Source organism: Onychostoma macrolepis, chromosome 18 (genome assembly GCF_012432095.1).
Source record: "Onychostoma macrolepis isolate SWU-2019 chromosome 18, ASM1243209v1, whole genome shotgun sequence".
NCBI classification, from domain to species: Eukaryota; Metazoa; Chordata; class Actinopteri; order Cypriniformes; family Cyprinidae; genus Onychostoma; species Onychostoma macrolepis.
Genome location: NC_081172.1, coordinates 19,241,656 through 19,257,419, shown reverse-complemented (window position 1 = coordinate 19,257,419; position 15,764 = coordinate 19,241,656). Strand labels below are relative to the sequence as shown.

General features: G+C 37.4%; 1 protein-coding gene across 1 annotated transcript; it reads left to right on the top strand.

Moving 5' to 3' along the window:
* The first annotated feature begins 10,487 nt into the window (after positions 1–10,487).
* LOC131524044 (uncharacterized) lies at positions 10,488–12,836 on the top strand. Its single transcript, XM_058750770.1, has 2 exons — positions 10,488–11,853; positions 12,052–12,836. The coding sequence occupies exons 1-2, from the start codon at positions 11,100–11,102 to the stop codon at positions 12,570–12,572; spliced, it is 1,275 nt and encodes a 424-aa protein (XP_058606753.1). The 5' UTR covers positions 10,488–11,099; the 3' UTR covers positions 12,573–12,836.
* The last annotated feature ends 2,928 nt before the right edge of the window (positions 12,837–15,764 follow it).

Below are 15,764 nucleotides of genomic sequence, written 5' to 3'. Positions count from 1 at the left end.
TACAATGATAAATAGTATGGGACTATTAAGAAATTATTGAAATAAATGTACATATATCTTTTCAGCCAATTTTTTTTTTTTTTTTTTTTAATTTACTGAAAAAAAAGCACCTCCATGGACATCTCTGCATCTAGTAATCCTCACAACAATGACTTGAAAACAATTTTGATTCAAAGAATTTCAATGACATTTTATGTAACCTATTTTGACTAATTAATTACCTATGGAAGGTCCAAACTCAAGAAAAGTTGGCAATCATAGATAAAATGACATTCAAATGATGCACACCAAATTGCATACAATTCTGCATATGAAAAAAACCTCAGCATATCTTCACAAGAATTTGATTAACCCTCATGTACTGTTCAAAAACAGATGACTTCCTGTATGGTCCGGGTCAAATTGACCCGTATTAGATTCAATGTAATTCCACAAAAAATGATGACATATAAAAATTCATACAATCAATAAACTTTTAATATAAGTACTTTTCACACATTTCAAAGAATGAATATCTGAATTTATGATTTATAAAAATGCTTTTAACCACTATTTTTGACTGCCACTCCCCCAGACCTGTGAGATGTTTGCGATTGCACATTTTTTAACAATAATATCTTGGTCTAAACCTAAAGTAATCATTGCAAATTATATATCATTTGAAAGGTTTTGGACTCATATTTGGTTACTGTTTTTCAAAGAAATGACAGAGCAATAGATAAATAGCGATAGATTCTCCATTTGTGATATAGTGCCAAACACACTTTTATTCAAATCAAATTCAAATCAAATATTAAAGTTATTGCCCAAACTATTTCTGAATAGGATGTCTACTTCATAAATATTATAAAAAATATGGAAATATATAGATCAGAACACTCAAATAATAAATGGAAATCAAGAGTCCCTGTATATCACCTAGTAGAAAAGTTTGGTACTGCATCCACAAAATCATACTTAAAAGTTCATTTTTTGAGATATCAACCTAAAATTTGGCACAAAACTTGTTCAGATCATTGGCTTTGATTTTCTTGAAGATTTGGTGGTAAACATTTTGTAAAATTGCTATTTTAAATAAAATATAAAAACATGTATTTTTATATTTTACATTTTCATACATTTAAACTTCTATAACGTTTTATAAATTTACTTTTATAACAGTTTTTTTTTTTTACTTCTACAATAACCTGTGATGTTTCACCTTTAAAAACATACCAATCTTAAGTCTGTGCTCTGAAGTATTCAAGTTTTATAACAATTTTAGCCAGAAAATTCATATTTATGTCTATGCTCAAAAACTAGCTACGTTTACATGCAACCAAATAATCCATTTGTAACCGGATTGACGGCTCAATCGGACTGAAAAGGCTTCATGTAAACACCTTAATCGATCCGATTGAGCTCGATCGGAATGAAATTTCGATTGGATTGAAGGGGGTGGTTTATTCCTTTTCTAATCCGATTGAGAGTGCATGAAAACACTCGATCGGATTGAAAACCGAAACTGAAAGGACTGCGCATGTGCAATGATGTAGAAATAGCGTAAAGACATATGGCGCACAGAACGAGCGAGTTATTCTTTTGAATAAAATGTTGTATAAATGCGTGTCCTGTCATTATAAAACTCTCCTTTCACTCAGCAACTGTGAAGTGGAGCAGGACAAACTCCCACCAGTCCTTGTTTCGGACTCTCATCCACAGGCAACCCGTTTTGTGCATGGGGAGGGGCATTTTTCTGCATGATATGAGCAGCACAGCACTGCGGTTTATATGTATATTTGTCCATAAATGGAAAAATATTAATTCTGATGTTAAAAACAAATAAAGAAACAGAGATTAGTTATTATGTGTAAACAGTGTGAGAAACTCTGTATTTGTGCAGTGTGCGCATCTCTAAAAAAAAAAAATTACGATTTGAAGCTTGTGACATATAAACGCGCACATCAACCCGATCACTTTATTTCAATCGGAATAAATTCAGTCCGATTGAACCAAAAATGGTGCATGTAAACGTAGCCACTGTGACTTACAGTTAAAAGGCTAAACAGTTTTGTTTTCACAAACTTTGAAATTAAAAAGTTGTTAAATTCATCAAGACACTGACACTAGGAGGAACTTCAGGACTAGAGTTGAGGAGCTCTGAAATACAACAAAGGAATTTGTTGTTATTTTGTGTGTATTTCAGTTGCTTTTGAATGGATGCCTATGCGGGTCAAATTGACCCACGAACATCACAAACGTATAATAATTTCTGTATGCACATTTCATAACACATCAGTGTGTTGAAACTGTGTATGCATGTTCATGACTCTAAATGAGAAAAAGTCACAAAATTTCAAGAAAAACAACATAGGTGTAATTAGTATTTCAGATAGATTAAAAAAATAAATGATAGCTCATATTTACCATTTTGGCTGACAAAATATTTTTTCTGTATTGAAATGAGTGGGGAAAAGCTACTTTTTTTGCTTCATAGCATTGTAAAAAACTAAAATAACAAAATATAACCAAGAAATGTTATTATTTTGGGTCTGTAGAGTTGCCTTAGAGCATTAAAATAGGCGGGTCAAATTGACCCGGGAAATATTTTTTGGACATGTCAAAACTTCGCATGCATGTTCATGATCCTAAATGACGAAAAGTCAAAAAAATTCAAGAAAAAAAAGTTTCCTGAAAAGTTAACTGATATTTCTGACAACTCAAAAATCAAAACGGGTCAAATTGACCCCGGAACAGTACATGAGGGTTAAGATGGAATTGAATTAGCAATGATCAGCTTATTAACCCTTTGATGCACACGCTATGAAAACCCCTTCTAATGCACAACATGGGTCTAAAATGACCCGTACTAATTTCCTATGTTATTTCATGCTTCGCTGGGCATTTTTTATTTATTTTTTTGGTTTGTTTTATCTTTTGAAATCAGTTTATTTCAGCATTTAATATTCGCTGATCTATAAATTCCATGATCCATGAATATCCAAAATATATTTTTACAATGACCACAAATTAATATATATATATATATATATATATATATATATATATATATTAGTGCTGGGCAACGATTAAATATTTTAATCGCGATTAATCGCATGATTTTCTGCGATTAATCGCAATTAATCGCAGCATGTGCAAAATTCAATAATGAAATCAAAAGTAGTGTATTGCATAATTTTATTCTTTCAAAGTACTGCTGTATGAACAAAAGTTCGTACTGGCATTTGTTAGCTTGTCTTTCTTTTGTTTATCTATAGTTCTCCCACATGCTGCATCCAATGTAGTCTGCGAAGCCTTCCTCCACTGTTTGTTTGGGTGGGTGATTTGCTGGCATTAACGGTGTGCATTGCATTTAAGTGATACTTCAGACTCAAGTACTCCGATGATAAGACAATTCAGCTTTGCAGTGGTTACAAATAGCTTTAGTTCTATCAACTCCACCGTGTGGAAGAGGTTTAAAATAAAATGTCCATTTAAGATTTCGGTACCTTTTTCCATTTTTCTGTCCGCACCAGATATTTTCTGTTTCGCGCTGTAGCTCTCTTAGGCACACAACAAATGCTTTCATTGGTTGAGACGCGTGATGACGCTCATCCCAAGCAGCCAGTAGCCTACTGATAAACATCCCACCCCTCCTGTGACCCATGGTTTGTGCTGTATTCGGTTGTATTATTACAGTCTATCTATGTGTATTCAAACGCAGTGAGCAACGGACTTTCAAAATAAAAAGTACGTTAACGCGCGATAAACTAATTGTCGGCGTTAATTAATTAATGCGTTAACGCAATAAAAACACGTTAACTTGCCCAGCCCTAATATATATATATATATATATATTTTTTTTTTTTCCCCTAGGTTTTGTGTTACTCCATCAAGTTTACACACATGGGTCAAAAATGACCCATCTATGCAAGCATGAAAAACACTAAAGAATAAAGACATTTTGTTAAAATAATTATTTTAGCAATTATTTAGACTAACACTTTAAATATGTTTATTTGCCATTTTGTCACACTTAACTTATGCATACCACTAATAACCGATAACAATGAAATTGAACTGTACAACTGTAGTGAATTTTAGTGAATGTGACAGAATAGATGAAAATAAAACTAACAAAATAAAATCACAGGTACAGGTATGTATACCTGTGGCCAGGTGGTGGCCGTGTTTTGTTTTTATCCCACATCTTCCCACTTTAGACCCATGTAGTGCATCAAAGGGTTAAATACCCATTTAGCACTTTATTCACACTATTAAATACCTAATAGGCATTTTACTTCTCTCAAATGATATGCAATGGGTAAAGGGGAAGAATGGAATCAGAAAAGAAAAATTGGAATCTTACTTTCCATTTCACTCTCCCAGTTACTAACATGGTTTCTTTTGTATTTTTGTCTGACTTAAACAGAAAATGGGGAGCAGAGTTCGTTGGCTATTGGCACTTTAGTGCTCCAATGAAGATATTATACTCTTGCATAATTTGCTGACACAGATCTAATGTCAAGTCAAATCATTTTTATTTATATAGTGCTTTAAACAATACAGATGTAGCGGATTTACAGTGACAAACAGGAAAATAATGATTCAGTGATGCAAACAGAATTCAATTCTGCTGTAAAGCAGCTCTAAATAGACAATAGTAAACAGTTACTCTCCAGCTGAAATCAGTTTGTTGTTGATTAGGATTCCCTAACCCTAACAAGGTGGGGATGTCCGCTTCCCCCCTTATTGTTTTGTCTATCTCTTGAACCCTTAGCACAAGCCATCAGGAAATCTGAAGTATCGATTAAGATTCATGATCATAATCATAGTATTTCGTTATACACTGATGATATTATTCTTTATTTAGACCACTTTGATGTTTCAGTCTCTAGTATAATTAAGGAATTTGGTAATTTTAGTAGCTTATCAGGATATAAAATAAATCGGGAGCAAATCTGCTTTAATGCCAATTAACAATGCTAAAGTTAATTATTCTATTCCCTCATTTATCCCTATTAAGGAATCTTTCATCTATTTGGGCATTACCATATATAAAAACATTCATAAGATTGCCAGAGACAATTTTAATAAAATTTTAGTTAAGGTAAAAAATGACATTCAAAGATGGAAGAATCTTAAAGTCTCTCTCCAAGGAAGAATCTCCACTGTTAAGATGAATTTGTTACCTCGATTTAATTTTTTTTCTTCTCTATGCTACCACTTTCTCCCCCTCCAGGTTACTTTAAGGAGATCAACTCCATAATTTCTAAATTTATCTGGAATGATAAATGCCCCACAATTAAACTTACCACATCAGTTGTAAATGTTTTACAAACTTTATGGTTTCCAGTCATGTGTGTGTAAATATATATACGCACACAAACAACCTGTAACCGGAAGGTTTGTAAAACATTTACAACTGATGAGTAGTTTTTCACTTTAGTTTAGGGGATGCAGAAAGTGTTGTAAATGCCTTGTATACACCTACAGGTCATTTGTAACAGGTAAGAAAGATCTACAAATGATGTGTAACACATTTACAACTGATGAGTAGTTTACACTTTAGATTAGGGGATGCAGAAAGATTTGAAAATTATTTATAATGTTTATTGAGATAATAGTATGTTGACATTTCAATGATTTATAAGTGATTAATAATATATTAACTAGTAACTATTAACCATTAAGGATATGTTTGATTATTTCATGATGCTATTTTTTTAAAGATAATTTATGAGAGATTTGTAAATCGTTAGCATGTTAATTAATCATTTGTGAATGTATAGTCATATTTTGTAAATGATTAGTTCATCATTAGCTAATTACTTGTAAATAAATTAACAAAACATGCACATTGTTAGCATATCACTTATTAATCGCTTATGAATGTTTTGTAAATGATTAGTTCATCATTAACTAATCACTTATAAATGACTTATAACTGAAAGTTATTATAAAGTGTTACCATTTACTCTTCCAACTCTTACATGTTCAGTGATTATAATTCTTAACGTTTTTATTTTTTATTTTCATGAATTGACAGTGTTATCATTATAGCAGTTTGTGTAATATAATTGAAATAGTTGCAATAGTTTTTCACGTTTCACGTTCTACCCAAAGTGGTTTACCCAAAAAATTAATCCATATTTTGTTTTAATCCTCATGGCAATTTTAAATAATATCCTGGAACTTTATAGCATTGTAGCAACTTTGAGCCTCAAAAAATGCATCCATTAATCCTAAAGGGTTAGTTCACCCCAAAATGAAAATTCTGTCATTAATTACTCACCCTCATGTCGTTCCAAACCCGTAAGACCTTCGTTCATCTTCAGAACACAGATTAAGATATTTTAGATGAAATCGGAGAGCTATCTGACCCTCCACAGACAGCAACACAACTGTAATGTTCCCAGGTCCAGAAACATAGTAAATATCGGTAAAACAGTCCATGTGACATCAGTGGCTCAACTTCAGTTTTGCGAAGCTACGAGAATACTTTTTTTTTGTGCAAAGAAAACAAAAATAACATAATTTACTCAACCATTCTTCTCCCCCGATTTACGTCTTCTGCCATTTTGGAGAGTATCACAACGTATACGCATGCTTTTTAATACGCAGATTTCATTCATGTGCACGCTCCCCACCCGAACGTAAATGACGCTGATTACGTCAAATATGCTCTTAGGTACTCTCCAAAATGGAGGAAGACTTAACTCGAGGGAGAAGAATGGTTGAGTAAATTGTTATTTTTGTTTTCTTTGCGAAAAAAAAAAAAAAGTATTCTTGTAGTGTTGCAAAACTGAAGTTGAGCCACTGTTTTACCGATGTATTTACTACGTTTCTGGACCTGGGAACACGCTTCAGTTGAATTTTTGTCTATGGAGGATCAGATAGCTCTCCGATTAACTCAAAAATATCTTAATCTGTTTTTCGAAGATGAACGAAGGTCTTACGGGTTTGGAACGACATGAGGGTGAGTAATTAATGACAGAATTTTCATTTTGGGGTGAACTATCCCTTTGAAAGTAAACCACATGACTTCAGGGGGTTATTACATGTCTTATGAAGCGAAATGAAATGTTTGGAGCAATATCTTGAGCTTATTTAGTAACATTTAAATGTAAACATAACACATCACTGGACACAAACAAAATGGCTGAGCTATGTTCAGCTGAGGAGAGGAAGACATCTTAGATATCACTGTGGATTATTTTGGGTGAACGTTGTCTTTGAAGTAAAGATTTTATAGATTGACATATGTTCATGCTTAATATGTTTGAAATAAATATTTTATACACTTCATATCTTGGAAATGGTACTTTTTGTGATCACAGGGTTCCTCCATGAATGGAGATCCTGGTCCTTTTGAGTTCATGTTGTTATTAAGTAAATCAACCTATCACTGGTTAGTGCAAAATGTTTCTCACGGATCTGAAATATACCAGCACAAAAATGGTCTATTACACAGATAATCTGTAACCTTTAAACTATTTTCTGTTAATGTCACAATTCATATAACCAATTAGTGGAGTAACAACCTTGGGAGAACCCAGACTCAACGGTGGGTCCAGTTTTCCTCTAGCTACTCTATAACAATGTCTGTTGCAAATTTTATAGATAATGTGTAATGTTTTTAGCTATTAACCTAGCTGCAAAATTGTTAACTAATTTAGGACTAAGTCTGTCCGAATTGGATCTCTGTCTGTCATTCTCTGGTATCTTTAGGAACCCAAAGATGAGACTTGGAATCAAACAGGCTACTTTTACCGCAGAAGCTGTTTGCATGTTATATAGGGTTATATATTGTCGCTGTCCTTCCAAAACCTTGTATGTCCAAATTAGCAGGTTTTTAGGAAATGGGAAAAACACTGTAACACTTTTTAAACGATTAAATACTGTGTTGTCAAAGTTAACAAGCACGTTTTAATACGTTTTATTCGTTAGGTATTTTCAAAACCCAGTGATAAGCATGAAGGATGACTAATAGTAATGATTTATGGCTAAAAATGAAGCTCATGAAATATGGAGATACATGGTTTCAGAAGGACAGCAGCATTATTGTTACCGGACTGACGAGACGCGAGACGTGCAAATCCATATGCAAGCTTTTATTGACAAGAGACGTGGTCATAACAGGCAGGGTCGAACAATGGCAGACAGGTATATATAGGCAATGCAAAGAGTAATCTAAAACGGGCGTGGGTCAGATGACAGCGAACAGTATCCAAAGGGGCTTGACAAGAGAGGTAATCCAAAACATAAGCATGTGACATGTGGTGAGTGAACGGAAGTGCATGGACAGGATTCGTGACAGTTATGACAGGTGAGCTGAATAATGGAGCCTAATCAAAAACATCAGGGAAATCAGGTAAATGCTTTGTTAAAGAGATGAGCCTTACTTTTAATCAAACGTTAAACAGTGTGTCTGAATTCCAAACAATACAAAAAAAATGGTTGTAAATAGAAATCTTTGACTTCAGAGCGCAAATACACCTTGAGCTGTTTGAATCAGCCATCTCTCTGATACCCTAGTCTATACAGCTGGAACTGAAGAAGGTGCTGGTATTGTCTTATTTGAACACTTTGGGGTGGTTTCTCATACAGGGCCTAAGACTAGTTCTAGACAAAAATAAATGTTAGAGCTGTCTAAACTGAAAACAGGTTGTGCTGACATGTTAAAATTAATCAGTGCTATTTTTTTTTGTCTCAAAATTAACACAAGTAGGCCCAATGCTTTTTGTAAGACATGTTTGTAATACTACTTAAATGTCCTAATGGGAGAAGCTGAATATTCACCAGAAGAGATGGACAGCAGTGCGTAAGTGTTGCAATACTTGGTCATAGATCTGTTGTTTAAATTATTTACTTGCTGTTAGGAAGGAATACTTCGTTTTCCATCTATTTCTATTCTGCATTTTCGTTGAGGTTTCTATGTTTGATTGCACTTACTGTTAATTATAATAATTTGCACCTCGGCTAACACCGTGTCCTAACTACACGCGACGCGACAAGATTCCAGCGACAAGCAATTTGGGTGTCCACACCAGACGCGACGCGACGCGACAGAATCAATCAAATATCACAGCCAATCAGAAGCGTGTGTGGGCGGTCTCTCTCTGGAAGCGCACTGCTCTTGCAACGAAATGGATACGTTTATAATCTAATTCATAAATTTTAAAGCTTTTTAACATCATTAAATATACATACTGAGTGACTGATAACATCTTTGTTATGGAATACACTCGTTGGTTGACAGTGAGTTCACAGTTTTAACGGTCATCTTTGATTTAATTTATTTTTCAAGATCTGAGGTAAACTATCTGTTGTTGCTTTCAGTATGGCTATAGGGTCACGCAATATGATATTTAAACTCATATTAGACACGTTAACTTTGAATAAAGCATATAATCACCTGAGATTATCTACTGTCATATAGTTTGTATGTTGTTGTTCCAGCCGCGACATCGCTGAAATAGAAACCGTTTCTAAATTAGAAATTTCGCGTGTCGCCGTCGCAGCTAGTTAGGACAAAAACTCTGATTAACAAGGAAAAGATACCTTTTATCGCATGTCGCGGCGTCGCGTCGCGTATAGTTAGGACACGGTGTAAGAAGGAACCTGGATCATTTTCATTGCTCCTTGCAAGCGAAGTGTTAGTTTCGTCTTGAGCTATTTGCACTTGGCTATTGGCTGGGCCAATCAGAAGCCGGCCACAGCTGTTTTCACTGTAGTGTTTTAGGCTGTATTTATCAGAGGTCCGAGCGCTGACGCGGAAGCATCAGCGGAAGCGTTCAGCCTCCTCGTGTGAAGACAGACGAGGGTAAAGACCATCGACTTTTCCTGCGCGACTTTAACCGAGCAACGACACCGAGCGACACACTTAAGTATCCTTTTTTCCCCCTTCCCTTACACACTCTCCGTTTCTATCCTCTTTCCTGCCACCTCTATCATGTGTTTCCAAACCATTCCGATTCTCTCTCAACCACGCTCTAACGTCACACGCAGAAGGCAACGTAACCCTGCTAACCTGCGCCTTATCTCTACCTCCTCCACTACACCCCTTTCCTTTTCTGTGGGTCTCTGGAATTGTCAGTCAGCTGTCAACAAAGCTGACTTCATTTCTGCTTTTTCTTTAAAATCCACGCTCAGCATCTTGGGCTTGACTGAGACCTGGATTCGTCCACAAGACTCAGCAACCCCAGCTGCTCTCTCTACTAATCTCTCTTTCTCTCATACCCCACGCCAAGTTGGCCGGGGTGGAGGCACTGGTCTGCTCATTTCTAACAATTGGAAATACTCAACCCGCTATCCCCTATGCAACTACAACTCATTTGAATGATCTTCATCATGTCATTACTGTATCAGCTCCCATAAAACTCCAGATTGTGGTCATTTACCGTCCCCCTAGCCAAATTCTAGCCACCTTCCTAGAGGAGCTGGACGGGCTGCTGTCCTCTTTCGTGGAGGATGGTACACCGCTCTTAGTCTTTGGTGATTTCAACATTCACCTAGACAAGCCTTATGCTACAGACTTCCATTCACTCCTAGCTTCATTTGATCTCAAACGCCTTACCACTACTAGCACGCACAAATCAGGCAACCAACTTGACTTAATTTACACACGCAATTGTACTGCAGATAACATTCTGGTACAACCGCTACATACTTCGGACCATTTCTTCATTACATTTACATTACACTTTGCTTCTCCTGTGCCACCAACCCCCCTACCAGTTACTTTTAGACGAAACCTGCGCTCCCTTTCTCCTTCCCATCTCTCCTCTGTAGTATCCTCCTCTCTTCCATCATCCACCCATTTCTCATCTCTGGATGTAAACGCAGCTACTGAGACTTTATGCTCTACCTTAACCTCTTGTCTAGACGACATTTGCCCTCTCTCTTCTAGGCCAGCACGGGCTGCTCCTTCCAACCCCTGGTTATCCGAGGTTCTTTGTGAACATCGGACTACACTCAGAGCGGCAGAGAGAAAATGGCGCAAATCAAACGATCTATCGGACCTCAGTAGGTACCAGTCTTTGCTCACATCCTTCTCTGCTAAAGTCCACACTGCCAAATCCTCACATTTCCGCAACAAGATCGACAGCGCTCCAGACATGCGTAATCTCTTCAGAACATTTAATTCCCTCCTCTGTCCCCCTCCACCTCCTCCCACCACCTCTATTACAGCTGATGACTTTGCCACTTTCTTTACAGACAAAACTAGATCGATCAGTGGTCAGTTCTCACCTCCACGCACACAGGACCCTCAACCTACCACATCCACTGCTAAAACTCCCATCTTCTCTTTCTGTCCCCTCACTGAAGCTGAAGTATCCAAGCTTCTCCTCTCCAACCATCCTACAACATGTCCTCTTGACCCAATCCCCTCACATCTTCTCCAAGCAATCTCACCCACACTCTTACCTGCACTCACACACATCATCAACACATCCCTCCTCACAGGCAACTTCCCCACTACGTTCAAGCAGGCTCGGGTAACCCCACTGCTCAAAAAACCTACATTAAACACTTCTCTTATAGAAAACTACAGACCTGTCTCTCTCCTTCCGTTCATAGCGAAAGCGCTTGAACGAGTTGTCTTCAACCAAGTCTCACTGTTTCTTTCACAGAACGACAAACTGGATGCTAAACAGTCAGGTTTCAGGAGGGGCCATTCAACTGAGACTGCGCTTCTCTCGGTCACTGAAGCCCTGCGAATTGAAAAAGCCCATTCCAAATCATCAGTCCTCATTCTGCTGGATCTATCTGCCGCGTTTGACACTGTCAATCATCAGATACTCCTGTCCACCCTCTCATCACTGGGCATCACTGGCATTCCACTTCGCTGGTTTGAATCCTATCTCACTGGTAGGTCTTTCAGGGTGGCCTGGGGAGGGGAGGTATCCAAAGCACATCAACTGGTCACTGGGGTTCCTCAGGGATCAGTTCTTGGACCCCTCCTCTTCTCCACATACACTACATCACTGGGTCCCATCATCCAGGCACATGGATTCTCATACCATTGCTACGCTGATGACACACAGCTCTATCTCTCTTTTCAACCAGATGATCCAACGGTAGCTGCGCGGATCTCAGGCTGCCTGGCGGACATCTCGGCATGGATGAAAGAACATCACCTGCAGCTCAACCTGGCAAAGACTGAGCTTCTTGTCCTCCCTGCCACTCCGACTCTACAGCATGACTTCACGATCCAGTTAGGTTCATCAACAATAACCCCATCAACTTCGGTCAGAAATCTTGGTGTAATCTTTGATGATCAGCTGACCTTCAAAGACCACATTGCAAAGACTGCTCGATCTTGCAGGTTCGCACTATACAACATCAGAAAGATCAGGCCCTTTCTGACAGAGCATGCTGCACAACTTCTTGTCCAGGCCCTTGTCATTTCTAGGCTGGACTATTGCAATGCTCTTCTGGCTGGACTTCCGTCAAACACAGTCAAACCTCTACAAATGATTCAGAATGCAGCGGCACGACTGGTCTTCAACGAGCCCAAAAGAGCCCATGTTACACCTCTCTTTATCTCCCTGCACTGGCTACCAGTTGTGGCTCGCATCAAGTTCTAGACACTGCTGCTTGCATATAGAACAACCACTGGCTCAGCACCCGTTTACTTGCACTCTCTATTAACAAACTACATCCCCTCCAGAAATATGAGATCTGCTAGTGAGCGACGCCTCGTGGTACCATCACAGAGAGGCTCAAAATCACTCTCCAGAACATTCTCGTTCATCATTCCTGGCTGGTGGAATGATCTTCCCACCCCTATCCGGAATGCTGGATCCCTGTCAATCTTCAAGCAACAACTGAAAACTCATCTCTTTCGACGGCACTTGACTTCATCCTAAACTTTAAAAAACAAAAAAATAAAAAAATAAATAAATTCTCTTTACTTATTCCTTCCTTTGGTAGTTTGTATTTATTTGAACAATGCCTGAGACTTGGTGTTGCAAGCACTTCGTCTGTCTGATTGCCTCTTCAAGATGAATCGCTTTATGTATTCCCCAATTGTAAGTTGCTTTGGATAAAAGCAGAGGTGGGTAGAGTACCCAAAAACTGTACTCAAGTAAAAGTAAAAGTACTTGAAGAAATATTTACTCAAGTAAAAGTAAAAGTAATAGTCTGAATAGTTACTTGAGTAAGAGTAAAAAAGTATTGGATAAAAAAACTACTCAAGTAGTTAGTTACTAGTTACTTTGGATCATATACTGAACATAGTCTATTTTTATTTAGATATATAGATATTTAGATACATGTTTATACACACACACACACACACTGCCGTTCAAAATACCTTTAATTTTTTTTAATGTAATTTATTTCAGTGATGCAAATCAGAATTTTTATCAGCCTGATTTATTATCAATGCTGTTCTTTTTTTAGCTTTCTATTCATAAAAGAATCCTGAAGAAACTGTCACAGGTTCCAAAAAATATTAAGCAGCAAAACTGTTCCCTGTTGAAAAAAACAGCATATGCTGGTATGGTATGTTTTGAAGCATGGGATGCTGGTTTGAACTGATTTAGGCTGGTCCTTTGCTGGTCCTTTGCTTGTCCTAAGCTGGTCCTGACCAGCTCAAGACATGACCAGCACATGACCAGCACAAACCAGCATCCCAGCTTCAAAACATACCTAACCAGCATATGCTGTTTTTTTGTTTTTGTTTTTTTCTTCAACAACACTGGCAATAAAACAATATATTTGAATGATTTCTGAAGGATCATATTACACCGAAAAGTGGAGTAACTGCTGATACAAATTCTGATTTGCATCACTGAGTTAAATTAAATTATATTTTAAAGTTTAATTATGTATTATAAATGTATTTAACCTCTGACACGGAGAAGAGTGAAATCTCCTCACACGACCGCTACAGAACATCTGAACATAACGAAACAAATGCACATTGACGGATCTTCTTCCGTCTGTTCTGCAAAATGTAAACAAATGTAGCCTTTATTTCTGCGAGCGTAAATATTGTGAAAATTTCCATATTAATTGTCTCCAGGCAAGGCATTCCTCCTGGAACTAACGCGGGTTTGGCGGGTGTTTATTTCATACTCTGTGGCAGCTTATTTAATGAATCAATTATACATTGTATTTAATGTGTAAGGTACATGTACAACAAACTGGCAATGTCATAGTGGTATCGTGTATTGTAATCGAATCTATACCTGTGGAACCATAGACAGCACACGCGGTGTTCGTCTAATAAAGATCTTCATAGCTAGCAAACCATAGCCTTTGCAGATTTGCTTTCAACTGACTGTTGATCCAGAGCCACGTCTTCAGCGCTCTTGATGTTACAACTCTGAGTGAGAACCGCTTCAGACGACTCAGCGCGTGCGGCAGGGAACTGAACGAATCATTCAAACTGATTCGCGAACCGATTCATTGGTCTGCCAACTGGTTTGATCAAGCCTTCGAACAGAATTGACTCAAAAGAATGAATCATTCGCGAACGGGCATCGCTCATTGCCCAGAAAAAAAAAGTAGATGGCGCGCTTGGAATAAACTGAAGGATTTTTAACTTGTATGCATTAAGATAAAGTAACGAGAGGAGCGTCGCCCACAGTAACGATGTAAAAGTACAGTTTTTTCTCTAAAAATGTACTTGAGTAAGAGTAAAAGTACCCATTTTTAAATATACTCTAAAAGTATTAGTTACCCAAAAAATGTACTCAAGTAAATGTAACGAAGTAAATGTAACTCGTTACTACCCACCTCTGGATAAAAGCATCTGCAAAATGACTAAATGTAAATGTAAATGTAATGCAACTGAGGCCTAGTGCTGGATTAATCTAATCCCTGGCCAGGAAACCGCTCCTTTAAATAATAGCTTGTTACTGAAGCACTAATATTTAGGACAATGCTACTGTCAGCATCTTCTAACGTAAAACCAGACATTGTCTCTCTTGGGTTTTTTTTTCTGCAGCGTATGTGCAAATGTCAGTACATACTTGCAATCACAGAACAAACAGGTAGTGGAGAAATAGAGCAATGACATATTGTTCAGAAGTTAATTGATTGCAGATATATAATTGTTTCATCTCCCATCTTATACATATATGTATAAAAGGTAATGACTTTGTAATTTTTGTGTGTTCCTGTATACAAGTAGTTAACCCTAAACCCTATTGTTCTCATAAACCAGCAAGTAGCTAGTTCTGTGTGTTGTATGAATAGAGACCTCATAAACCCTATCGTCCCCGTAAACCAGCAAGTAGCTAGTTCTGTGTGTTGTATGAATAGAGACCTCATGAACCCTATTGTCCCCGTAAACCAAAACGTGGTTATGTCCCCATAACCCTGTAAAAAGTCACATGTTTAATATATGTATGTTGTGAAAGTGAAATAAATTTTTTGAAGTGAGATTTGTCTTCTGTAGACCAAATTAAAATTTTTGACATAACTTTTACCTTGATTGGATGGTGGGAAAGATGGGTCCCCATAAACCACTGAAAAAACACAGTGGCCTCATAAACCACATATGCCTGTATGTGTGTGTACATCACGCCAGCATACCTTGTGCTCCAACACGGACAGCAGTTTAGTGTTCGACGCCAGTTGCTTCCTGTTGCTTAATGTATCTTATTTTATGGAGTCATGCTTTGTGTTGTGCGATTTGATGTTTAGAGATTCGTTCTTTGGTTATTGACTTGTATCGAATTCTGTGTGTAAGATTACGCTGACAACCGTGTTAAAGTTTCAGTATTACTACGTCAAGTTCAAAGTTAAGTATGCATCTTAGTGCTCCG

What these genes read in the sequence shown, in the direction of transcription:
- LOC131524044 (XM_058750770.1), top strand. Translation starts at nt 11,100, where the DNA reads ATGCGTAATCTCTTCAGAACATTTAATTCCCTCCTCTGTCCCCCTCCA. An exon ending in GTTTGAATCCTATCTCACTG is followed by an intron (nt 11,854 to 12,051) that starts GTAGGTCTTTCA and finishes CTTTTCAACCAG; the next exon opens with ATGATCCAACGGTAGCTGCG.